Source organism: Mesocricetus auratus, unplaced genomic scaffold, assembly GCF_017639785.1.
Source record: "Mesocricetus auratus isolate SY011 unplaced genomic scaffold, BCM_Maur_2.0 Super-Scaffold_100018, whole genome shotgun sequence".
Classification (NCBI taxonomy): domain Eukaryota; kingdom Metazoa; phylum Chordata; class Mammalia; order Rodentia; family Cricetidae; genus Mesocricetus; species Mesocricetus auratus.
The window spans coordinates 22346561-22372549 of NW_024429199.1; the positions used below are offsets into that span (position 1 = coordinate 22346561).

The window sequence follows — 25989 nt, forward strand, 5'->3', positions numbered from 1 at the left end:
TGGGCAAATGGCAAGGACTAGCCCCCAAATGATACTGTTATGATTAATGACTATACTGCACGTTAATTTTTGTCCATGCAGAATTCAAATGCCTTTTATCAGGGGAGATAGAAGACACTTCTGTAATAAGAGGCAGTGTGATATTGTTTTGTCATATTAAGGACTGTTTATATAGGTTGATGTGGAATAGGTCATATTACGTGCATTTTGCTCACAGCAAAGTATTAGCAGAAATTAATCAAGAGATGGATGAACTGAGGATGATGTCCCTCTTCCCTCCATCCTTTGTTCTCTATTCTTGTAATGCTCTTATGCTTGCCTGCGTTAATTAGAATAGCTGCAGAGGTAATGCATTCAGTCTTGGCCTCTATTATGGCCACTATTCTTTCCTTTAAAAAAAATTAGAAGCAAGGAGATGTTTGGGGAACAAAGATCCTTGTGCCCACAGATCACGAGGGAAACCAGGAATGTTAAACACACATAAAATACCTGTTTTCCCACCTAGAAGGCACAGAGTGAATTGTGTTAAGGACCTGTTTGGTATCTGTAGAGGCAGACCTCACCCACCTAGATCCAGGTTGATGAAGTTAGTCTGGACAGGGTTCTCATTCTCATCTCTTCACAGGTTTGTTTCTCTGATAGACACGCACAGGGACCGGCCTGTAGCAAGTTTTCTTGTCAGACTGCCAGCCTACAAATAATGACCTGGAGACTTACTATTAATTATGAAATCTTGGCCTTACCTTAGACTTTTTCCTACTAGCTCTTATAACTTAAGTGTTATTTTTTACAAGTATTTGTCATGATGATGCCCAGTGTCATGAGATGCTGAGGAGTGAACCCAGGGTTTTGCAAATTCTAGGCAGCCACTCGACCAAATGACATAAGGCTCAGTCCCCAGCTCAGAAGTGACCACTTCTGAGCGATTAAAGAAGGACCACTTACACTCCCATCATCTTCTGTCTTCTGGAAGAGCATCAACCACTCTTAGTCACTCAGCCACCCCGGAAGACTTTACTTACATTATTGAAGGTATTTTTAAAAATCAACGGATTATAGTTATTACCACATCTACAAAATATGATCACAGTAACACCCTAGAATAGGGCAAGATTCAATAACACCATTATAGCTTCTCTAAGTTGACAATTAAAGTTAACCATTAGAGAAGCAAGTAGGAGCCTTGAGCACTTCACAAGTGGCAGAGGTTTTCAGAACCCAGAAACCTGCAAGAGTTCAAGTCATATCCCAACTGCTTACGTTTTAAAACTCAGTGGCACCTCTTGATGCGGGTTCAATCTTTCCTAAATTCATGTAACAATTATAAATTGTATCTTATTTCTGAGACATCACTAACCAGGAGATCTTACACAGGTACCAAATCTTTTTGACTTTATCTGAGAATATTTGCTGGTTTTATCACATAAAGAGGATGTTTGCTGCAGGGAATTTGAAAATGAATCCATAATTTAAAAGAAAAAAAACATTTAAACTGGCTATATGTAAAATCCCTGACAGGATATTCAAAAGTACTATTGACTTAGCAAAAATCTAGAAGATTCTACTTAAGGAACCTGATTTTCAAAGTTTAGAACAGCAGCAACAATAACAAAACCTAAAAGCAAACCAAGACACATCCATGGATGTTGTCCTAGTTAGATTTCTATTGCTGTAATAAGCATTATGATAAAAAGCAACTTGGGGAAGAAAGGGTTTATTTCATCTTGCAGCTGTATTCTGTCATGAAGAGTCAGGGCAGGAACTCAAGCAGTGTAAGAACCTTCAGGCAGGCCGGGCGGTGGTGGCCCATGCCTTTAATCCCAGCATGCGGGAGGCAGAGGCAGGCGGATCTCTGTGAATTCGAGGCCAGGCTAGACCGACAGCCTCCAAAACAATACAAAGAAACCCTGTCTCGTAAAACCAAAAACCAAAAACCAAAAACCAAAAAAAAAAAAAAAAAAAAAAAAAAAGAACCTTCAGGCAGGAACTGAAACATGAAACAGAGGCCTTGGAGAAGCACTGTTTACTGCTTTGTCCCTCTTGGTTTGTTCAGCCTGCTCTCTGATACAGCCAAGGGCTGCCTGTCCAGGAGCGGCACTACCTGCAGGGAGCTGGGCATCAATCATTAATCAGGAAAATGCCGCACAGTGCTGTCCACAGACAATCTGATGCAAACATTTTCTCAATCGGGTTTCTGTTTTCCTAGGTGACTCTAGTTTGTGTCAAGTTGAGAAAAAAAAACTAACCACCAGTTGACTCCCTGTCAGCTTGACACAAATATATCACCACAAAACTATAAGCTTCCCCTTTTTGTTTGTCCGCAATATCTCATTAATATTAATAGCGCAATATAAAACACAGTCCAACTTTTAAGAGTCCCATGAGCCTTTCAAAATTCCATTGACTTAAAGTATCCCTTTCTGAATGGAGATGGAGGAGGAGGAGCTTATGGGGTGGCGGATAGATAGGAAATGGAAGGGGACTGGAGGAGAGGAGGGAGGGGAAATTAGCTGGTATGTAAAATAAATGAAAGGAAATTATTTAAATAAAAAGTTGAAGGTCTCTTTACAAGTCCAAAGTCTTTCAACTGTAGTCTTCTGTAAAATTAAAGGCAAGTTAAATATTTTCTTGTCACAAGAGGGAAGAACCAGGGCACAGTTAAAATCAAGTCCAAGAAAAACCAAAATCCAACAGAGAAAACAGCTGAGTGTGTGATGTCTGGGGCTCACTCATGGTTTTCTGAACTCCAAAGGCCTGGAGGGCTCCACTTCCCTGGCTCTGCCATTCATACAACACACAGCTTATCTTTTGTTTGTTTGTTTTTGTTTTTCAAGACAGGGCTCTGTGGCTTTGTAGGCTGTCCTGGAACTAGCTCTTGTAGACCAGGCTGGCCTCAAACTCCCAGAGATCCGCCTGCCTCTGCCTCCCGAGTGCTGGAACTAAAGGCGTGCGCCACCACTGCCTGGCTCACATAGTTTATTTTATAGGTCAGTTCTGCTCCACAACGCCTGCTCTCTGTGGTGGTCATCCTACAGTCCTGGCAACTCCAGTAAGTGGGAATCTCTGCAGGCTGCACGCACACCAATGACCTCTGGCTTCCCTTCAAGGACTGACTCCACTACACGGTTCCAACCCTCAGATTCTCTCCATGACCCCTTCAATCCCAAGATCTCCACTGTGATTAAGGGTGCACCCTCCCCAGTCTCTCTCAATGCCTAACCTCAGATGCTCTTTTTTTTTTTTTCCTGAGGCAGGGTTTCTTTGTGTCATACTGGCTATCCTAGAACACAATCTGCAGACCAGGCTGGCCTTGAACTCAGAGATCCACCTGCAAACGCTGGGATTAAAGGTGTGTGCCACCACCACCCTCAGCTGCTCTTATACTCTTCAATCTTGCATCTCTGATGTGACTAAAGCAAGGACACATTATCAAGTTCTGCCAGCTTGAGATGCCTTCTTGACCCCCTCTGGACTACAATGTGAAGAGAGTGTAAGTTAACATGAAGGAGACTGTGAAAACCCAATGTGCAAATCTACTGTGCTCATTTTTTTTTTTTTTGTCTACTTGACAAAACCTAGATATACCCAGGAAGAGAGAATCTCAAGGATGTAACTTTTAGGCAAGTTTGTGGGGCATTTTCTTTATTAATGATTGGTGTTGGAGGTGTCCAGATCACTGTTGGTGGTGTCATATCTGGGCAGGTGACCTTGGGTGTATAAGGAAGCAGGATGAACGAACCAGGAGGAGCAAGCCAGTAAGCAGCACTCCTCCATGGCCCCTGCCTCAGTTCCTGCCTTGAGCTCCTGCCCTGATTTCCCTTAAGGACTGGTTGTAAATTTTAAGATAAAATTAACCACTGGGCGTTGGTGGCGCACGCCTTTAATTCCAGCACTCGGGAGGCAGAGGCAGGCGGATCTCTGTGAGTTCGAGGCCAGCCTGATCTACAGAGCAAGTTCCAGGACAGCCTCTAAAACAGTACAGAGAAACCCTGTCTCGAAAAACCAAAAAAAAAAAAAAAAAAGAAAAAGAAAAAGAAAAAGAAATTAGCCCTTTTCTCCCCAACTTGATTTTGATTATGGTGCTTGTTACAATGCTAGAAAGCAAAATAGGGCACCTACTATCTAGTTAACCGACTAAAAACATAAAATAGAGTTTGATGGCAGATAGCTAAATAATGTTGATCCTATAATTAGTGGGTCACTAATAGAAAACTCCAGTGCCAGGTATGGTACCCATCCATGGGAGTTGTTGGTCAGGGAAGCTTGCTCCAAAGGCTCCTCCCCTGTTAGGAGCAATCATTGTTACTTAGAATCTCTTGTAAATATTGCCAGCCTTTTAAAAGAATAGTCCGTCGTAGTGTTAAAAGAATAGCTGCCTTCATTCCCATTCAACCATCTTCCCCCTCCCCAGCTTCCTAAAGAATAGAACTTGGGCTCATAGTGAAAGACCTCGGCATCAAAGCGCCGGGCACTGAACCGAACCCTCTGCCCAAGAACCGGGGCCAGACCACTGGCTGCAAATGCAAGAGGTGATTTATTGAGTACACAGGTGCCTGCGGATGCTGCTGCAACTCAGGTGCAGAGCATACCGGGCTTGCAGGGAGTACAATATTTATAGAGTTTCAATGGTTACATAAGTAACAGGCATTTTATTGGCTCATCTTGGGGGCAGGGGTAGTTCCCACGGACTAAGTCTCCTGGTATTACTTTATGAAAGACCCCGGCACGCTTCAGCAATTATTATCCGGGTCCCATGACTACTATGGTGATCATAGACACAACTGGGGGCAAGGGTATTTGCCAAGGACTAGGTGTCCTGGTATTGCCACATAAAAGACCCTGGCACGCTTCAGCAATTATTATCCGGGTCCCAAGACTGCTCTGGTGACCACAGATCCTGTTTGACATCCTGCCAGCTGGGCGAGGCACCTGGTCTGGGTTTCTTTCATAAGGCCTGGCCTTACTTTTCTTTTCCTAGGGGGTCCTGGGTAGGGGGTCTTTCAATAGGAATAGCTGATGGCAAAAAGGAAACATTCCACAATTAGATCACTTAACCCCTCCTTCTGCGACCCTTTCATCTTGCCAACACCTGCTATCTGCTCACCTTCAGTGGCCTGGTTACTAGGCAACGATCCCTCCCCTTTGATTACTCCGCCCTACCTAGTTTCCCCGCGCCTAAGGAAAATAAAATCTTGCAGCTTGATCAGCTATGTTGTCTTGCTGTTCGTTTCTCTTGTCTCCTGTCCCCTCATTCCAGGTTTCCGTGGGCTAGGCCGTCATTGTGCCCTGCTGGCAAGGGCACTCCCCCAAATGTAGGCTTTTGTAATTTCACTTGATTGCCCACCGGAAATAGATAAGAGGATCCTACTGTCAGAGGTACCAGACATCTCGAATACAAAACATAAGGCAACCAAGCTGTAACTGAGATGGCCACGTCCTTTCTGTTAGATGACTTTCACAGTATCAGATGGTATCGTGTAACCTGCCGGGGAGGGAGAGCCATAAACTAGGTGATCCAGCTCTGAACACTGAAGGACAATAACATCCTGACAAGCAAATAAATGTGCCCCTTGGTGCAATAGTGGTACAAGTATTGTGGAGATAATTAACTACTCCCCAATTAGATTTATGACCTACCCTACGACAGGGAACCCATGCCCAGACTGTAAACCCAGTCAAGAACTCATGCCTAAGGAGGATGAAATAAGCTAGTACTGCTTAGCTAAGTTGGCACAGCATCAGATTTCCTTGTAAATATCTGCATTAGTACATGTGAGCAAAGGGTATTCTTAGTCCTAACCAGAGAAGCTTCTGATTGCAGGACATGGAAGTAGGTGAGGACAGAGATTCATGACTGCCCATTTATACCATTTATGCCGCATGTTTAAGGCTCAGGGAACATTGCAAAAGGGAAGGCAGAAAGAATGAGCCAGGAGACAGAGGGAAGGGTTGGGAAGTGTCGTCTTCGTCTTCTAAGCATCACACGGGTATGGTAATCAGGAACTCATAGCAGGTGTGCTCATTGACACTGGGTTTACACAGATCAGGCCCAGGAAACAGTCAGCCAAGATGGGGAAAGGAGCCACGGGGCTCTACCTATTACTGATAAACTGTGAGCAACCAATGCATTCTTATACTTACCAATGAGTCCACCAGGCTCTAATGGATAGTTCCAAAGCCATGATCATACAGACAGACCTTGTTAAACCCTGGGATATAAAACAAGACAAAATGTCATGAATATGGAAAAAGAGATTTGTGGGGGAGAAGGGAGACTAATGGAGTGAAACGGAAGTAAGAGAGAGTGTATCGGGGGAGAATAACCAAAATGCAATATGTGCATGTATAAAATTGTCAAGGAACAGATTTATTAATTTAAAATGTATGCAAACTTTGGACTCGATGATCTCAATGGAATGTTCTGATTCTGAAAAGCGTTTCTTTTGTTTTAGCAGTTAGTGAACCCGCTTCTACAGATCAGGCTTGAATAGAAGACACATGATAAGCTAAGGAAATGATGTAACAGAATTAGACAAAACTACAAAGCCATCACAAGAAACTGGCTTTGTGCCTCAGATATTTTGCTTGTGAGGGTGGCTTTAATAACAGAATAAGGGGGCTGACATGGTTCTTGGAGCTACTCTAACATTTCTGAGTATTTGTATAGCAAAGCATATTCTTTTCATCTTCCACTGTGTCATAGCTGGACAGGTTTATCTAGAGCAGTGTTTTCCATAGGATTTATTCCATTTTTAAGGGGCTTTGTGGAAACCCACCTTTGTGGGCTTCTGTCAGATCCAGTCAACTTGCCTGGTTCATACCTAAGAGAGGGAGTGTGGATTGAGAAAGGGCAGGTAAAGATGCTAAGAAAGAGACAGAGACATGGATAGAACCAGGAGACAATCCAGTGAATACTGAATACTCCAAGTTTATTCTTCAACATTCTTAAGTACCCCGACCAAAAGGGGGACTTGGCAGAAGACTTCTATTATCATGTATAAGGAGCAAACAGACTTTCTTCTCTTAATCCTCCAGGTAACCACACCTGTTATCTGGCCTTGATGGTCAAGAGTAAACAAACCTCATTCTGTCTGTTGTTATTTAGATAAGACATCCAGTACCAAGACCAAAACATCCTGCAGAAGCCAAGCCTTATTCTGTTAGGTCTTTGGACTTACTAAGGACAGTTTTGGACTCTTTGAACTTGAGGCAAGATGAAGCAGAGCCATGTTTATGGGTCCCAACAGGTTTTAAATAATCTTTATAAGAGAGAAGAATTCTCATGGTTTGTTTGACAAGGCAGTGGTTATAGGACCAGCAATTTCACAACACCACACTTTGAGAATCACTGGCTTAGTGTCATCAAAACTTGCCGAGTTTGCTATGACTTTTGACCCCACTGTTATTAATTGACCTTTCCCATCAACCTGAACCTTCATCTCAGCACAGAGTAAACACATCATAAAGTGTCAGTCTATATACATTGGAAAACAGAGCTGTGTGTTTAATTTTCTTTTCTTTTTTTTTTTTTTTTCCGAGACAGGATTTCTCTGTGGCTTTGGAGACTGTCCTGGAACTAGCTCTTGTAGACCAGGCTGGCCTTGAACTCACAGAGATCCTCCTGCCTCTGCCTCTCGAGTGCTGGGATTAAAGGCGTGCGCCACCAACGCCCGGCTTTAATTTTCTTATAAAAGAAAAGCATTTTATTGAGCTGGCTTATAATATCAGTGATTTAGTCTGTTGTGCCAGGTTTGCAGAATCCCAGAGACTAACCAAAGGAGTCAATACTTCTGATACAAAAGCAAAAGGTCTCTTTTATTGTTCAAGCTGGCCTGCTTGGATCTCACCCCATGGCGGGGAGATGAGATACCAACCAGCCAAAAAGAGAAGCTTTCAAAGGGCAAGACCATGAGGTTGAAGGCCACAAATTTCAGAGTTTCCATGCTTACTTAAGGTCATAAAAAGTACAGAATAAAGCAGTAACTATATATTTTAAGCAAGATACATTTGTAAGATAAGACAGGGCACAGGGCTGCAGGGTTACAGAGTCACAGGGTCTGCCCTGAGCTGAGGGGTCTTTACAACCTTACAACCAGCAATTAGGAGACATAGGAATGTTGACACAAGTGGTGGACAGCCACCTCCCCTTCTCTGAGAGAGGGCTCAGGTGCCAGCTACAGCATCCCCAGGCATTAGAAGTTCCCTTTTCAGGGCCCAAATTTTAAAACTTTTATTAATTTTAATTTTTGGTCCCTCAGGTCTTTTATCAGTATGGTAGGAAGCATGGCAGCATGCTGGCAGACATAGCACTGGAGAAGGAGCTGGGAGTTCTAGATCTGGATCCAGGGGCAGCAGGAAGACAGAGACCCTGAGTCTGTGCTGAGCTTTTTTTTTTTTTTTTTTTCAAGACAGGGTTTCTCTGTGGCCTTGGAGACTATCCTGGAACTAGCTCTTGTAGACCAGGCTGGTCTCGAACTCACAAAGATCCTCCTGCCTTTGCCTCCCAAGTGCTGGGACTAAAGGCCTGTGCCACCATTGCCCAGCGGGTTGAGCTTTTGAAACTCCAAAGCCCACTCCCAAGGCATACTTCCTCCAACAAAGCCACACCTACCCAACAAGGCCACACCTCCTAATTCCTCTCAAGCAATGCCACTCCCTGATGACCAAGCATTCTAACTTATGAGCCTATGTGGGCTATTTTTAGTCAAACCACTATAAGAACCCTTTGGTTGACTGATTGAAATAGGCTTGAACTGGGGAATGAGAAGACTGGGGTTCCAGGTCTAATTCTGGTGTTTAGTAAATATGTAATACTGGGAGAGTAAGTCACATAATTTAAACAACCACAGACTAAAGAGACAAGAATAAAATCATTATAAGGGACACTTGTGTCTGTTTTAAGTCGTTAAACTGAACCTAGGATCTTACACATACTAGGCAAACACTTCACCATGGAGCAGACATCCCTAGAGATATCCTTAGTTTGACATCAAATAATGTGCATCAAAACATTTCTTAAGATATGAGAAAGCAGTCACCAAAGAGCCATCAAGCCCTTCCTGCCATGAAGGACTGTATCCATTCAAACAGGGTGGAGCAACCTCCAGCTACCAGGAATGGGCACTCCTTTACCAATCAGGTCCGCTTACAGAGTGAAGGAACTATCTTCTACTTGGGACCAGGGAGCTCCTTTTGGCCGGAAACCAAAGAAAGCCAATAATTGAACTACAAAGATGTCAATGAAACTAGAGGGCCCAATAATGTTGAAGGAGACAGAGAAGGGAAGAACGCATCGAAGACTGAGTTTGTGGACCATCAGTTGCTAGGTCCAGCCTTAGAGTAATGAAGCTAGTTTGTGGCACATTCTCATCCATAGTCACAGTATCCTAGTGGATAATAAAAACTTGGTTCAGTCCAACTTCCTCCTACTTAGGAAGCTGCTTAATGCCATATAATTTGGGAAGCGTGAACATGCACTGTCGTAATCCCTGTTGTATTGCTGTGAACAGGCACAGCGATGACAAGGAAGCTCTTAGAAAAGAAAACATTTAATTGTGGGCTTGCTTACAGTGATGTCCTAAAGCATAAGTGTTTTGTCATAATTCACTATAGTGATGTCACAGTGTATAATTGTGATGTCATAGTACAGCATAGTGATGTCACGATGTATAACTGTGATGTCATAGTGCAGTAGTGATGTCACAGTGTATAATTGTGATGTCAAGGTGCAATATAGTGATTTCACAGTGTATAATTGATATAGTGCAGTATAGTGATGTCACGACGTATAATTGTGATGTCATATTGCACTATAGTGATGTCACAAGGTATAATTGTGATGTCATAGTGCACTTTAGTGATGTCACAATGTATGATTGTGATATCACAGTGCACTTTAGTGATGTCACAGTGTGTAATTGTGATGTCATAGTGCAGTATAGTGATGGTAGAGTGTATAATTGTGATGTCATAGTGCACTTTAGTGATGTCACAAAGCATACTTGCAATGTCATAAAGCACTATAGTGATGTCACAGTGTAAAATTGTGATGTCATAATGCACTATACTGATGCCACGGTGTATAATTGTGATGTCATAGTGCAGTATAGTGATGTCACAGTGCACTATAGTGATGTCACAGCGTATAAATGTGTTCCATAGTACAGTATAGTGAAGTCATGGTGTATAATTGTGATGTCACAGTGCACTACAGTGATGTCACAGAATTTAGTTTTGATGTCACAGTGCACTATAGTGATGTCATAGTGTATAATTGTTATAGTGCATTATAGTGATGTCACCATATATAATTGTGATGTCATATTTCACTATAGTGATGTCACAATGTATAATTGTGATGTCATAGTGCAGTATAGGGATGTCACAGTGTATAATTGTGATGTCATAATGCAGTATAGTGATGTAACATGTAAATTGTGATGACGCAGTGCAGTATAGTGATGTCACGATGTATAATTGTGATGTCATATTGCACTATAGTGATGTCACAAGGTATAAGTGTGATGTCATAGTGCAGTATAGTGATGTCACATTGTATAATTGTGAAGTTACAGTGCAGTATAATGATGTCACAATGTGGTTCTGGTGTGAACTTTTGAAACCTCAAAGCCCAGCTCCAGGAACATGCTTCTTCCAATGCCACACCTCCTAGTCCTTTCAAATAACACCAATTCCTGGTGAGTATGCATTCAAATATATAAGCCCATAGGGGCCATTCTTATTCAAATCACCACACATACTATTTTGTTGTTTGCTTTAAAATAATTGTCAGATTGGGGAAATTATGGAATGTAAGACACAATCTTCACAGAATTGAAAGGCCTTATGGTAGTTTCAAAATTTCCATTAGAGTCAAAGACATTTCTATTTATTTTAATCAATTTATTTACTTAATTATGTGTGTGTGTATGGGAGTTGTTATGTGTTCATGAGTACAGGCACCCTTGAAGGTCAGAGGTTGAGAAGCTGGAGTTACAGGAATTTGTGAGCCTTGTGATGGAGAAATTTCATGCTGGAAATCCAAGATGAGACCTCTGCAAGAGCAGGATATACTCTTAATTACTGAGTCCTCTCATCAACTCCTGTATTTCTCAAATAATTATTTTTATCTGTGTGTGTGTGTCATGCACGTGTGTGTGCATGTGGTAGTGCTCTTGGAGCACTGTTTGTGTATATCTGTGTGCATGCATGTGTGCTAGCACTCTTGGTAGCCAGAGGAGGGCATCAGATCCCCTAGAGCTGGAGTTGTTGGCAGTCATGAGCAGCCTGACATGGGCGCTGGGTTCTAAACTCTTATTCTGCAAAAGAAGCATGCACTCATAACTGCCAAGCCATCTCTCCAGCCCCCAAACACCTTAATAAATGCAACATGATGGCTATATAAATGCGCAAACTCCCTGTCACAGGGCTGCTTCTTTAAGGTCACTTTTAAGGAAAATAAATGACCAGTTTCTCATGCCTCTAATGAAAATAAATGACCAGTTTTTCAAGCCTCTAATGTCATGTCGGCACTGGGGAAACTGAGAGATGAGGGCTTGGAAAACTCGAGGCCACCAGGCTACTGTATAAGATCCTGCCTCAGAAGGAAAACAAAATCAAAACCCAGAAAACAATCGAGCTGGGGGTAGAGGGCTTGGTAGCTGGTATGAAGCCCTGGATTCATTTCCCAGCACTTTGTAAATTGAGCACGGTGGCTCATGCTGTATAATCCTAGCACTCAGGAGGTAGAGGTGACATGAGATCCTGTCACAAACAAAACCAAAACAAATGATTAGATTTTTAAAAAAATGATTAATATATTATTCATGCTACTTACATATCCTGTTTACTATAGATTATAATGCCTCAAGCTGTAAAGAACAGATGTCCACAATACCCGAGAAATGGACTTTACTCTGTGGGCAATCCTTTTAGACCACGGCTTTCCCCTCTTGGATTAACCAATCACTACAGAGCTCTGCTCTTCTCCGGTATTTAAAAGGCAGTCACAGCTGTGACTCTCAGGACAGTTTCTTTTTCCTTGACTAGAGGGAAGAAAGAACTTTATTGTTTTCTGGATAAACAGGTTTACAGGAACAATGGACTCCAGGCTAACCTTAGCCACGGAGGAGCCTGTTAGGAAAAGCAGTGTCAGGAAATACAAAATCCTTTGTGTGGTGAGTACAGCTGTTAATTTTAGTTTTACAAGCTTGGTGGCAGATGTGAGGTGCCTGCCTCTTTGCTTGTGTTTGCTTGTGTTGTTATTTAGATTAAAATGTTAAGTAACTGTGCTCAGTTTTATCCCTTCTGACTGCAATGCAAGTTAGCATGATTAATTACATTCTACCAGAACTTTGAATTACAGTTGGTTATTACATTCTACCAGAACTTTGAATTACAGCTGGTTAGCATTCCGCTAGAAGGCAGAAACTGTGCAAACACTTTGCACTGATTTTTTTCCACATGTTTATAGTTAGAGCTTAAGCCAGTTTTGAAAGGTATGAATGTTGCAAGTATATAGTGAATGAAAGCATTATCAGATGCCTTTTGAGGAACTGTGGATTTTTATCAATATTTTATTCTATTTAACTTCCATGGAGAGATGGTTTCTTTTGTGTCCTTCCTCACTTTCATCTTTTCATATGGTTTATCTACCATCTATCCTGCCCCAAAATATAGTGCTAAAAAGCCCTTTGGTTTTATTAGTCTGTTTTTGTCCTTCATCATCGAACTTTGGGATGATAATGTCCAGCACCCTGGTTTCTCGAGGTTCTTTCAAATGCCAGCTCTGGCTTTCTTTCCCCACAATGAAATGCTTCCTTAGCAGCTGGCTGATCCACTCTCCCTGCTCCCACCCAGTGTCCAATTTGAATGACCCTGGCCCTAACAGTACATGGATGCTGTTGAGTTCTTTTTTAATGTTCTCTCACATGCTTCCTTGACAATATTGAAATGCTCATGTTTAGGACTTTCTTTTCTCTTCTCTTCTTTCTTTTGATTTATTTATTTATTTGGTTTTACAAGACAGGGTTTCTCTGTATTGTTTTGGAGGCTGTCTGTCCAGCGTGGCCTCGAACTCCCTGCCTCTGCCTCCCGAGTGCTGGGATTAAAGGCGTGTGCCACCACCGCCCGGCGATTTACCTTTATTTTTATAAAAGCTATGCATAAACATCTCCCCTCATCTTATCTGATGATCTTTGCTTTAGGCAATCTCTATGTTGTGATATTGAGTCACACCTGCCCCCAGCCCAAGACTTCCTCCTAAGCCATAAGTTATGATCTCTGACTTCTTGCCAGGTCTTACTCCCTTGACTTCAGAAGTCTCCTCCTCAGCATCGGGTCTATCTTGCTGTGGCTTTCCTCTGACTTCTCAGGGCTAGTATACATCACCATTCTAGTGTTCGTGAAAAAAATGCATGGACATTGAGCCCAGTGACAACAGTAAATGAAACCCTCAGTAAGTTCTCAGTGTTCATCTTTCTAGGAGTTACAGAACACTCCTTGTAGCTTTTGTTACTATCTTTATCCCATCTTATCAACTCAAGGAATCAAAATCCCTTGGGAAGAAAACTTGGGTGCTTCTGTATTTTTCTTTTCCTTTTCGTACTGAGGCACAAGCATAGGTTTCATCTCACAGGAGGCCTCCACTTCTTTTCACTGAGACCTGGGCTTGCTCATTAGGAGAGTCTGGCTGGCCACAGAGCCACAGGGATGCTCCTGTGTCTTCTCCCCAGCAGAGCACACCACCAGGCCACAATATCTTGATTTAGGTTCTAGGTATTGAACTCAAGTCCTTGTGTTTATAAGGTTCACAGTTTACTGGCTAAGCTATCTCTCTAACCTGGGGATTTCTTTTTAAATCTTTCTGGCATATTTTTTTCTACCCTATGTATTAGAAAGGTCACTATTTTTAAATCATACCCTAAAAGTGACTCTAATGGTTCTCTCTCTCTCTTAAGGTTTCAGGGGTTATGATGTACATGCCTATAATCATAAAACTTAGATGAGAGAGGCAGCAGAATCAAGTGTTCAAGGTCATCCTCAGCTACATACAGACTTTGAGGCTGGCTTGACTGATTTCCTTGAGACTCCCATCTCAAAAACAAAACAAAACTAAACTAAAACACACACACACACACCCACACTCACACACACACAAAACCCACACATTTAAGCCTGTCTTTTTTTTTTTTTTTTTTTTTTTGGTTTTTCGAGACAGGTTTTCTCTGTATTGTTTTGGAGGCTGTCCTGGAACTAGCTCTGTAGACCAGGCTGGCCACGAACTTACAGAGATCTGCCTGCCTCTGCCTCCCGAGTGCTGGGATTAAAGGCGTGCACAACCAACGCCCGGCTAGAAACCCTGTCTTGAAAATAAAAAACAAACAAACGAAACCACATTCCTCTTATACGTTATTCAGTCAAGCTGAAGCCAAATGTTGAGTTCTCAGTAAGTTTTGGAGTTCAGAACATTTTTTTCTACGTTGTGCTCAGCATAAGGCAGCTTAAAATGCATGTGTACTCCAAAACTAAGAAGATTTAAATTAATTACACGCCAAAAGTGATTATGAATCTTAGGCTGCCAAGGAACTTACAGAATTAGAAAGAAAAAAGGAAACCATAAATGCATGGAGTAAATACAAAATCATTAAAAATGTGAATTTTAGCATTACAAAATTTTAAAGCATAGTAAGAATAGACACACACGGTTTTTTGTTTTTGCAACTTTAAGTGGAGAAAAACCCAGGAGAAAAGATGTATGCCCAAAGGTATTAATCTATAAATCTATAATGTACTAGCTTTACCATAAGGAGTAGACCAAAGTTGGCCTTAGGCTTTCTAGTCATTCTAGTAGGAGCCATCTTTGGTTTCTGGGCACTGTGACAAGGAATTAACTACTAATGTTCCTGTACTTTTTTCTTTTTGGTTTTATGAGACAGGGTTTCCAGGTGTAGCCTTGTATGTCCTGGATTAGACTGACCTTGAAATCAGAGGTCTGCCTGCCTCTGCCTCCTGAGTGCTGGGATCAAAGGTGTGTGCCATCACCACCCACTAACACTGTTCTTAGTTATTTACATTCACTGCCTCATTGAGCAAATACACAACGATCTCTCCCTGACGATCTCTCCCTGATTCTTGGCTACAGTTTGAGACCTCATGGGAGAAGAACTGTTCTAATATATTAGTGTCTTTTCTTGGTCACTGTATTAACTTTTATGGTACAAGTTAATGTGTTAATTTTCAGTTGATTTTCAAAATGCAAATTCCTCAAAGCCAGAAGTTTATACAGTTCTTTATTGTGTGAACAATTTTGATACTACGCTTGTTCTTTTGCAAGGTTTATTGTTTGCTTTTAAATTATAATCAAAATTGTTTTATTTTCAAAAGTTATTTGAGCTTGTGTCTGTTACCATTGTTTCAAATTAAAAAAATTTTCCAATTATTGAGGGGGGGCACATGCACACACACACCATAGGCGGTGTGCAGAAGTCTAAAGACAACACGCTTTTGGGGTTTTGTTTTCTCCTTCCACTCTGTGGGATCCAGGGACCAAACTCAGGTCAGCAGACTTGACAGCACTCACCTTTACCCACTGAGCCGTCTCACTGGACCATGTTACCATTCTTTGTGGCCATGTCCAGCATGTCCAGCCCTACTGGCCAGTACTCTTATCATTTGAATGCGTGGTTTAAGTAAAAGAATCTAATCACATCACATTTAACTGATGGAAACAGGGAGTCTCCTCTATTGCATAGCTTTGTCAGCAGTAGTTATCACAATGACCTAACCAGTCTATGGTCAAGAAGTTTCCAAATCATATGAAGCTGTGTGTATGAACTGAAGAGCACAGCAGATCCTTCCAGTTAATCACTTGCATGCTGTGTGTTGACACACGTTAATTATTTCCCTGGTCCTGTGACAGACAGAACGAAAGACGTGGCTAATTAGCAAGGAGGCACTTCAGGATTTCACAGTTCTGCTGGACGCCGGAATTATTTCCTGCAACTCTTCTCCAAGGAAAAGCCTAGTTAGAAAAACAACTGGGGAAGGGGGAGGTAAATCACCCCTGTGGTTTGAATTTCTGCTTCCACTCAATCTGGAGTCAAACTTATATTTGAATTATGAAAGTGGTTGAATTTGGACATCTATAAAACACGGTGTACAAAACATTTTCTCATGGGATTAGGATGTGTCTTAGTTACTAGAGTACTGGTCTACCATGCATGGAGTCCTGGGATTGCTCTCCATCACTGCGCAAGGCAGGCATGGTGGCACAAACCTGTAATCTCTCATGTAGTTTAAGCCAGGGATGCTTGGCTCTACCACAAACCTAGGTTACATAAGAACTTCTTTCAAAAGCAGACACAAATAAAAATAAGTAATTTTTTTCCAAATCCCTTTTTAAAATCAGATATTGAATAAAATAACATGCTTTCATTACCTGTTGTATCTGGTATCTTTTATGATCAGGTGCCAGATATTTTAATTTTGTAAGCTAAGTGTACTTAGTATTGACCTATAAAGGAAAAGTACCCGTCTGTCATTTTGTCTATATTTTTAAAAAAACATAGAGATGACTTCTCCTTCTTTTCCTAATAGGTTCTTCTTGCTTTGTTGGTGATTGTGTCGCTTGGATTAGGCCTGGGACTTGGGCTCAGGAAACCTGAACAGCAAGGTATATCTCCCACCATTTTTTACAAAATCAAAATCAAAACCAAACAAACAAAATAAACAGTCTCTTCATTCTTCTGGCTTTAATTCTTTCAAACTTGTCTTTTCCCAGGTTGCTTTGCTCCCTACCCACCATACCTCCTTTATAATAAACATTACTCATTGTTCTTTCTGGACTTTATTCTTTTACCCTCACGTACAAAATGGAAAACAAAGTCAAAAGAACTCCGGTAAGCCGGGCGTTGGTGGCGCACACCTTTAATCCCAGCACTTGGGAGGCAGAGGCAGGTGGATCTCTGTGAGTTCAAGGCCAGCCTGGTCTACAGAGAGAGTTCCAGGACAGCCTCCAAAACAATACAGAGAAACCCTGCCTCAAAAAACCAGAAAGAAAAAAAAAAAAGAACTCCGGTAATTACAAATATCCGATGACCACGTCCAACCTCCTGACCTCTGCTGTGTCCAGTGTCTTGCTCTTCTCTATGTCAGTTTCCTGACCTCCACTGTGTCCAACCCCTTGACCTCTGCTCTCTACAGCCCTTTGACTCTCACTGTATCGGCTTCTTGACCTTTCGAAGTTTTTATTTCTCTGTCTACCTCCTCTGTGCTTGATAGCAATGTTAGTGTTGTCACTTCTTACACATCCCACTCTGGTTAATCAGGACGAAATTCTTAAAAAGTCAAACATCATGAAAGTGTCAGTTTTTTGTAAGAAGCAAAGAAAAATAGGAGATATGTACCTCTAACTATAAAATCACATTCCCTTTGTTTTTAATCCTACTGGTATGAATAGCAAATATATCATTGATAAGTGAAAATATCAGTATTTTCTATAGCTTTTTAAAAAATTGATTTTGTCTTATGTATATGTGCATGATATGTGTGTATGTGGTGGTGGTGGTGTATGTTGCGTGTTGAATGTGTGTGTGGTATGTGTATGGTGTGTGTGTGTGTATGTGTGTGTGTATGTGTGTGTACAGCATATGTGTGGAGATCAGAAGACAAGAATCTGGGGAGTTTATTTTCTCACTCATTCTGGGGTTTTCAGGACTGAACTCAGGTCATCAGGCTTGTATGAGAAGTTCCTTAATTTCCCAGGCCATCTTACTGGTCAATCGTCTATATTTTTTAATAGATTGTGGTGGTGTTTTCACTAAGGTGTAAGACAAGTTTGTTTTTAATGCATCTGATGACCTTTTCAATATGATTAATATATTTTATTTGGCTCCACTGAGAAAAATCTTAGCATCTATTTACCAAGGAGGCTCTTGGAGAAGTCAGCTGACAACTCTCTAGCCATGCCATCATTTAAGAATGTACACACAGGCCGGGCGGTGGTGGCGCACGCCTTTAATCCCAGCGCTCAGGAGGCAGAGGCAGGTGGATCTCTGTGAGTTCGAGGCCAGCCTGGTCTACAAAGTGAGTTCCAGGACAGCATCCAAAGCCACAGAGAAACCCTGTCTCGAAAAACCAAAAAAAAAAAAAAAAAGAATGTACACACAGTTCTTCCATGCAACACAGGAACACAGCAGAGATTTACAAAAAACAGTGACTACTAGCTAGAAAATCCCTGCCATCTTGTGGCCTCTGGACTACTGTGTCTCGGAGGGGTGCTGCTATTTCTGGCTGGAATGAATGTTGGCAAGCTGTTTCAGTGGTATCATTCTGGTGTTGATGTATACAAATGGGCATCATTTTATCCTCCAAACTGCACAAGTTGACCACAAAAGGCATGTACTAATCTCTGAATAGAATCCACTATTGTCTCAGATCTTTTCCCTGTCCCTTACCTACTCCCCCATTCCTTACGTCCTTATACCTTCTGGCTGGCTTCCCAGCACGGTTCTCCTTTGTCTTCTTCCCGTCTCAGGTTCTCATCCTCCTACCAGCATCCCCACCTTACTTCCTCCCCTACTCGGGACTCCTTCCACCTTGTTCATCCCTTTCAATATTCGCTGACACTGAGAACAGTCAGCCCAGCTTCTGTTCTTCACCCTGTGCCTAATCCCTTCAGCCTGGGACAATTTTAACCATTCTCTACTCCATGTGTCCCTTCCTCATTGGCAACGTAAATTGTTCCTCGTGTGGATTTTAAAAACGTGTGTGTGTTCTTACAAAATTACTGTCATGTGTGCGCATTATCTCTTACTTATTCGTTAAAAACTGAATGTTGTCTTGTGCTCTGTGTTTTTCTATTTAGGATATAGCAATGAAGAGAACAGACAAAAGTCCTCTCAAGAGGTTACATTTCTAGGCTGAAGATATAACCTAGTTGATACAGTTGGTCTAGTCCTTAGCTAGCACGAATGAAGCCCAGGGTTTGGGATTCAGGACTACATAAACTAGATAAGGGAAGTAAGCAGGGGGGTCAGACACTGAAGGCAATCTTTAACCACATAGCATGGAGGAGGAAGGGACAATTTCCAGGGAATGATGATTGAAACCAAAATCAAGAAAATGAAATGGCATGTCAGGCTGGTGTGTGGGAATGGGTGTGGGTGTAAAGAAACTTGAATTATGAGCTCATGGAAGTGAAGAAGTGGAAATACTCTCCAAGGAAGAATGTGGGGGTGTTCTTTCCCTCTCAGCCTGTTGACCATCAATCTGAGAGGGGAAAGAGGCAAAAAGGGGTGACAGGAAGCTTTGCACATGGCTCATGAGCCTAAGTGGAAGGAGGCCTCTGGAGACAGACTTTGGTGAATCAGCTCAACTTTATTCCATAGTATAAGCGATATATAAGATTGGGGAGCTGGGGACAAACACTAAGTTTTCATTAAGTAGTTTGCTCCTATCACAAGGCTTACTATGTGGCAGTAAGATCTATAACAGAGCTCCTAGCACAAGTATTCTTAGGAGGGATCTGTGCTAAGGGTCAAGCTAAAGCTGAATCAGGTATCTGTCTTAGAGACAGCTTTTAGATAAGGTCAGTGTGCCAGGCCCAGGGACTTTCTCCAAGCAGATAAGGGCAGGTAGAGAGCAAGAAGCCTTGCTTGGGAGGGAGGGAGTTTCCGTATTGCTGAGCTTAGAGAAGCTGCCAGGCTATGGTAGATGGCAATCTCTAACAGTCACCAATGTATTTCAACAGAAGATCATTCTAGGTAGCTAGAAACAGCAACTGCAAATGGCTAATCCAGGACAATGCCTGCTGTATTCCATTGAAGGAGTAACAGGGAATTCATGAGCTAGATTTAATAGGACCGGAGGGAGGCAGTCAGGTAGAGGAGCTAGTTGGTAGGGGTTGGTATATCAAAGCTTGATCTTGGATTTTCAATCTGAGTACAATAGGAATTGACTGGAAAGTTTGAGCTGAGGAATGATGTAATCTGGTTCATTTCCAACTGCTGCATACGCTAAGGCTGCTGCATTCCAAACATGGAAGAGTAAGAGCAGAAGAGAGGACAATTAGGGGACTGGGATGATCAACCACATGAGCCTTATCTTGAAGCAAGTGGCAATAAATATCTGGATTCTGGAACCAGTTGTATGGGTTATAGCTCAAATATTAACAAGTTGGTATAAAGTGAAAATGAGAGGAGTCAAGAATGACCCCGTGAGTGTTTTTTTGTTTTTGTTTTTGTTTGCATGAACTTCTGGAAACAAATGCTTTCATACTTGAATATAGTTTTCATCTCCCTGCACCAGTCTGTCTTTACTTTTGAAATCTATCTGTTAGCTATTCTGAGCTACACATTGACCTTCTCGGCTTTGCTAATTTGTAAAAGCCCCACCCCTTTCCTGAGATTCAGTGGGATCATCCTGCCCCTTGCTAACTCCCTACCCTGTGTGCTCCCATGTATTGCTTGTATATACCCATTTCTCTTATTCAGCAGAGTCATCATACTGAACCATAACATCATCAATCTAGTGTTAGTCTGTGCTAAGCACGTCCATGTATTCTCACCATCTAAGGATGGAACAATAGCCAACCTCTAAATGTTGCTGTCCTTTGCCTTTCATTTGACAGGCAGCTGCAGAGAAAAATGCTTTGACTCATCGCATAGAGGACTGGAGGGCTGCCGATGTGACTCAGGATGTACGGTCCGAGGGGACTGCTGCTGGGACTTCGAAGACACCTGTGTGAAGTCAAGTATGGGCTTTGACAGTCTGTCTGCCAACATGTTGGTTGTGCTGCCATGATTCTGGCATCACAGCATTCCACCATGAGCTTGTTTCTAGGGCTAGCATAACAAAGTACCATGGTCTAGGTAGTTTAAAAAACTGAAGTCCTTTCTGACCAGCCTGGAGGCTAGAAATACAAGATCTAGATGTTGGTGGCATTGTTTATAAGGGAGACAAGTTTTGTGCCTCTTTTCTAGGGTCCTGGTAGGTCATTGGCAAGCTTAGACATTCTTCGACTGGCAGTATCACAGCTTCAAACACTGTCACACATCTATGTCTCTTCATATAGCCTTCCTCCGTGTGTCCTTGTTTCCAACTTTCCCCTTTTTATAAATAAATAAAATCAGGGCATGGTGGTTCATACCTGTAATCTCAGTGCTCAGGAGGCAAAGCAAAAGAAGTTTCTATGAAGATGAGGCCAGACCGGGCTCTATAGTGAAGACATATCAAAAGAAAACAGCAACAAAACAGAAAGAGGGAGAAGAGGAGAGAAAAGGAAGGGAAAAAAACCCCAGGTGTTGTATTGAAGACTACCATATTGACTTCACTTTACTTGACTCTTTGCAAATAATTTGCAAATATTTGCAAATAGGATCATATTCATTTATGATGGGGATTACACCTTCATTATCTCTTAAGACTGCACAACTCAACACACAGCATCTTTTCTGGATATCTGCACAAGGTTAATTATTGTCATTTCCCCCTTCTCCATGCGAAACACAGAAGCCCTTACCTTGACTGCATTTGAGGGACAGCCATACAAAAAGCAAAATGATACATAATGACCTGGGTTTCCATGGAATTCTATTACTTCTGTCACCACTTTCCTTTCCTCGTGTGCTGTCCTTAGACAAGGCTGGGCAAGGCTGCTCGTGGGTATATTCATATTGCATCAATGCTCATGATGTTTCACCATGGGGAATTCCTACACTTGAGTGGGAATAGGACCAGAACATCTGCAATCTCAGAGAACAAGTTCTATTTATGGAGCCTCATTTCTCTCTGCTACCCAAGCAAGGACACTGCAGTCATGGCTTCTTTTTGTTTTTTAGGATGTACTTTGATTTATTAAAGCAGATAAGTATGAAGTTTGACTGTGTTGTAAGGACACAGGGAGGAATGCATGGCATTTGCACTCTTTGCTTTGTGCATTTAAGGACTGACTTGCATACTTTTGCAGCTCAAATATGGACATGCAATTCATTTCGCTGTGGGGAGAGCAGACTGGAGAAGAGCCTCTGCTCCTGTGCAGATGACTGCTTGCAGAGGAAGGACTGCTGTGCCGACTACAAGACTGTTTGCCAAGGTAGGCAGAGGATGTTGGCACATCGTTTGCCTCTGTGGGTTCACTGGAATTCAGTTTCTTAGGGCTATCCTAAGCTACAAAGATTTTTAAAAAGGCAGAGAGAATATGTAGCTATTACTCCACGTCCAGGGAAAGATGAAATGTGTTTACTGTGAGATGAAATGAGGTTTAGAAAAGAAGTCTATTTCATAGATGGGTAAAAACACTTGTAGTCTTCATGTGGACAGCAAGGTGTTTCCAGTCCAGTGACCATGCTGTATGCTTACTTGTGGTTTGAGACATTGGATGGCAGATTCCAAAGTTAAAGAGTGTGGAGATGGTTATACAACATAGCTACAACACATGTGTTGAACAATCTGTGCCCTGGGTGATCTAAGGACTAAGAGCCCTTAAGGAATTATTGCCAACACAAGACCCCAAAGCAAGCATCCGACTCCTAGTCATACCAGCTCACTTCATAGAGACTTGAAATTGTCGGGAGCTCACTAATGCTTCAGAATACCCGATGAATTATAAAAATTGCACATTACACAGACACTAAACTCTTCACACTATAGATCCTGATCCTGTGACTCCACAGTCTACTGAATTAATGTCTTTACATAAAATAGAGAATAAGTTGCATTCTAAGTTTTGAAGCAAGAGACAGAAATTGGAATGCAAACGTTGCTAGAGCTGGGTTTCTGTACTCTACTAGAGCTGGGTTCTGCACTCTAGAAAAAGTAGAAGGAAGCTATGGTGGTTTGGATGAGAAATGTCCCCCATAGTCTCGAGAATTGAAATGTTTGGTTGCCCCAGTTCGTGGTGCTATCTGGGGAGGTTCAGGAGGTGTGGCCTTGCTGGAGGTGCTTTCAAAGCAAAAGTCACCTTACTGGTTTGCTTTCTCTGCTTTGTACTTTGGTTAAAGATGTGAGCTCTCAGCTTTTTCCTCTGGCTGCTATGCCAAGTGGGTCTAAGCCTCCCTTCCAAAACAAATTCATATCCCTTTGGAACTGTAAGCTCAAATAAACTCTTCTGTTATAATTTGTCTTGGTTGCTATGTCTGACCTCAGAAGCTGACAGAGAAACTAACACACAAGCCCAGACCAAGAGATGCTCAGGCAAGGCACTTTTGTTTTCTAAATTAGGACAACTCTTCAACTTAGATGAGATATATAGTTCTGGCAAATTGCAAGACAGAAAAAGCATGAGAGAGGATCTTTTGTGCAAACAAGGAATTTCCATGGGTAGAGTGTCTAGTCCCTACTGGCCGATGTTTGAGTTTATTGGTTAGCAATGACTACTAGGGCAAGGCAGGTTCCAAGAGGCATATTGTGCTTCTCCATGAGTAGGGTGTATTTGCAACTGCCGTGTTTTTAACACAGGAGGTAGGGGCATGCCCTGGGCCCTTACTTAATTCCTCATTTACTGTGTCCTATTCTGTGACTGCACAAAATGGCTGTGAGCCTTGGGCCCCCTTCTAGCGTATTATCATTTTGTCCGTCATTTCAGTGACCCTTAACTGTCTTAGAAACATTACTGTAGTCAAGAGTAGAAAGTACGCTTTAGATATATGAGTCATTTTATATGAAAAATAATGAAAACCAGGATTACTGGAAAATAGCCTGAAATGGTAACATTTTCCAAATGCTTAGTGGTAAATATTGAGTCATATTTTTTTCTGAGTATCTGGAAAGGCAAGTATGGCTTCTGGTTAGCTTAGCTTTCTAATCTCACTGACTGCAATATTTCTTGTCCTTAAAGTCTCCTTTCTCTTGTCCCAATTTTGTAACTTTAATATTTTATCTGAAGGCTTGCGCTGAGATCACATAAATTTCCATTTGAGTTCCTTGAGCAGCATTGCTTGACTTTTACAGGGGAGGGCAGGAATTTAGCCTTATACACATTCAATAGTCTGGTGGGGCTAACCACCTGTTTATTTTCAAATTAAATTTAGTGTGTTCTCACTTTAGAGATATAATTTTTTTTAATTTAAATAAATAGCTTCAAAGAGCACTTGAAGAGAGTTAGAACCATTTTGGAGTAAAAATCTGTTAATGGCTTTTATAATTTGGCAAATTTAGAAAACTTTAAAAACAATGATTAGTTTCTATCAGACGCAGATAGAGAGAGTCATCTGGTGTTTTCCTCATATCTGTCCATCACCTATCTTCAGCATTTATCATTTTGCAGCCAATCCCATCTCAGGCTGACAAAGCATCCTTTTTGTAAAGGTAGCATGACTTGCAGATAAAGGCACCGTGAGCAAGGCAAAGGTTTAGTGACTCAGCAAGATAAGCAACTGGACTGTAAACCTGCTTCAGAGGGAAGAGCATGGAAAGGATGGGAAGGACGCTCAAGTAAAATCACTGAATCTGTAGCCTCGGGTGGGGTCAAGATACTTGTCCTCTTGTAGGGCAATTTGGGGTTTATCTGATATTATGTAAGAATTCCTCTCTAAATCTTTTCTTGTTCCCTACTAGTTAAATGTTACCTGAGTTGCCAAAGGAGTAATCTAGACAAAGATTCCCATTTACCTAGGATATTATCTGATATAATATCTATTACCTGATGCATAGACTGGCCTTTTAGATGGTTCCCAGTGTGACATTCACATAGAGTATATGATCTGTGCATCTCGAAATCTTGTGCTTCCTCTTCTTTTGCTCTTTGAGATAGTTTTACATGTATGAGTGTTTACCTCACGTGTGTCCATGTACCATGTCTGTGCCTGTCTTCCGTGGCATTTGGAAGGAGCAGTCAGATCTTCTGAGACTGAAGTAAAAGAAGGTGTGACCTCCATGTGGGTCTGGGATTCAAAGTCAGATCCTCTGCAAGAGCAGCTAGTGCTTGTAACTGCTGAGCCATATCTCCAGCCTTGTGTTTATTTTAATTTTGTAAAACAAAAGCATACATATAATTTTCTTGCCACCCTCTTCCCCTCTGTCTCTGTCTCTTTTGTCTGTCTTTCTGTCTGTTTCTCCCTCTCTCAAAAGGTTAGATTATTTCAAGGCTGGCATTAGCATCACTGCTCTGTCTGTGTCTAAAAAAGGTAAGGATTTAATAACATTATAATACTTATATGTAATTATTATATATAATTACTTTTATTCATCAAATATCTAATCTATGTTCAAAATTAACTCTCTGTTTCATAACAGTTTTTTAAAAGATTGAAACAAAATCCAAACAGGTGCTTTCTACTGCAAGTGACTGATATATTTCAAGTCTTCCCCTTTGTGCCTCTGACATTTTATAATACTGGAGAAAAGAGGTCATGTGTTCTAGACACTTTCTAGTCTAGGTTTTGCTGACTGAATGCCTTCTAACTTAAGTAATTTCTCATTCCATTTAGTTCCAGAAACTTAGTAGTTAGAGCCAGAAAACTGCTGAAACTCTGGTGTTTATTGATTTATTGCAAACTACATTTTGTACAAAATGGTGTTGTCTTTATCATGATGTATATTACATCTACTTGTATCTTCTGTGGGAGTTGTCATAAGGAATTGCTCGGGGTCACATGGATCTTCTGTCATTTCCACTTTGTGCTGGAATGTTCTATAAATGGAAACATTCATGCAGAAAACTTTTCATGTTAAGAATTCTCAATATTTTCTACTTGAAGCCAACCATTTCAGTTAGCTGTTTCTTTTCTTTGTGGTTTTCTTCCTCTCTTCTTTGGTTTTGTGTCAATATTTTTTGTCAGTATTTATTAAATGTATTATCACCACAGCCATTGTGAAAATATCCTTCAGGTGAGGTGTGAGAAAAACAAACCCATTAATGGAGAAATATTCTTTCCATTTAAGGACTCTCCTTTGTGTTTTTCTGGATGGAGAGGCTTCCCTTCCCGAAACTCAGCAATGTAGATCACTGATGCCAAGTCTTTAGAGGTCACTGCCCTTGTCACCACACGA

At 41.5% G+C, this 25989-nt stretch overlaps 1 protein-coding gene across 1 annotated transcript in view; it reads left to right on the top strand.

Annotated features, from left to right (window-relative positions):
* Positions 1 to 12020: 12020 nt before the first annotated feature.
* Enpp3 (ectonucleotide pyrophosphatase/phosphodiesterase 3) overlaps positions 12021 to 25989 on the top strand; it is a 67681-nt gene continuing 53712 nt past the window's right edge. Inside the window, exons 1-4 of the mRNA XM_040728183.1 lie at positions 12021 to 12176; positions 16597 to 16672; positions 20630 to 20752; positions 21968 to 22093. Of these exons, the coding sequence (XP_040584117.1) occupies positions 12099 to 12176; positions 16597 to 16672; positions 20630 to 20752; positions 21968 to 22093 (403 nt within the window). The 5' untranslated portion in view covers positions 12021 to 12098. The remainder of the gene's footprint in view (positions 12177 to 16596; positions 16673 to 20629; positions 20753 to 21967; positions 22094 to 25989) is intronic.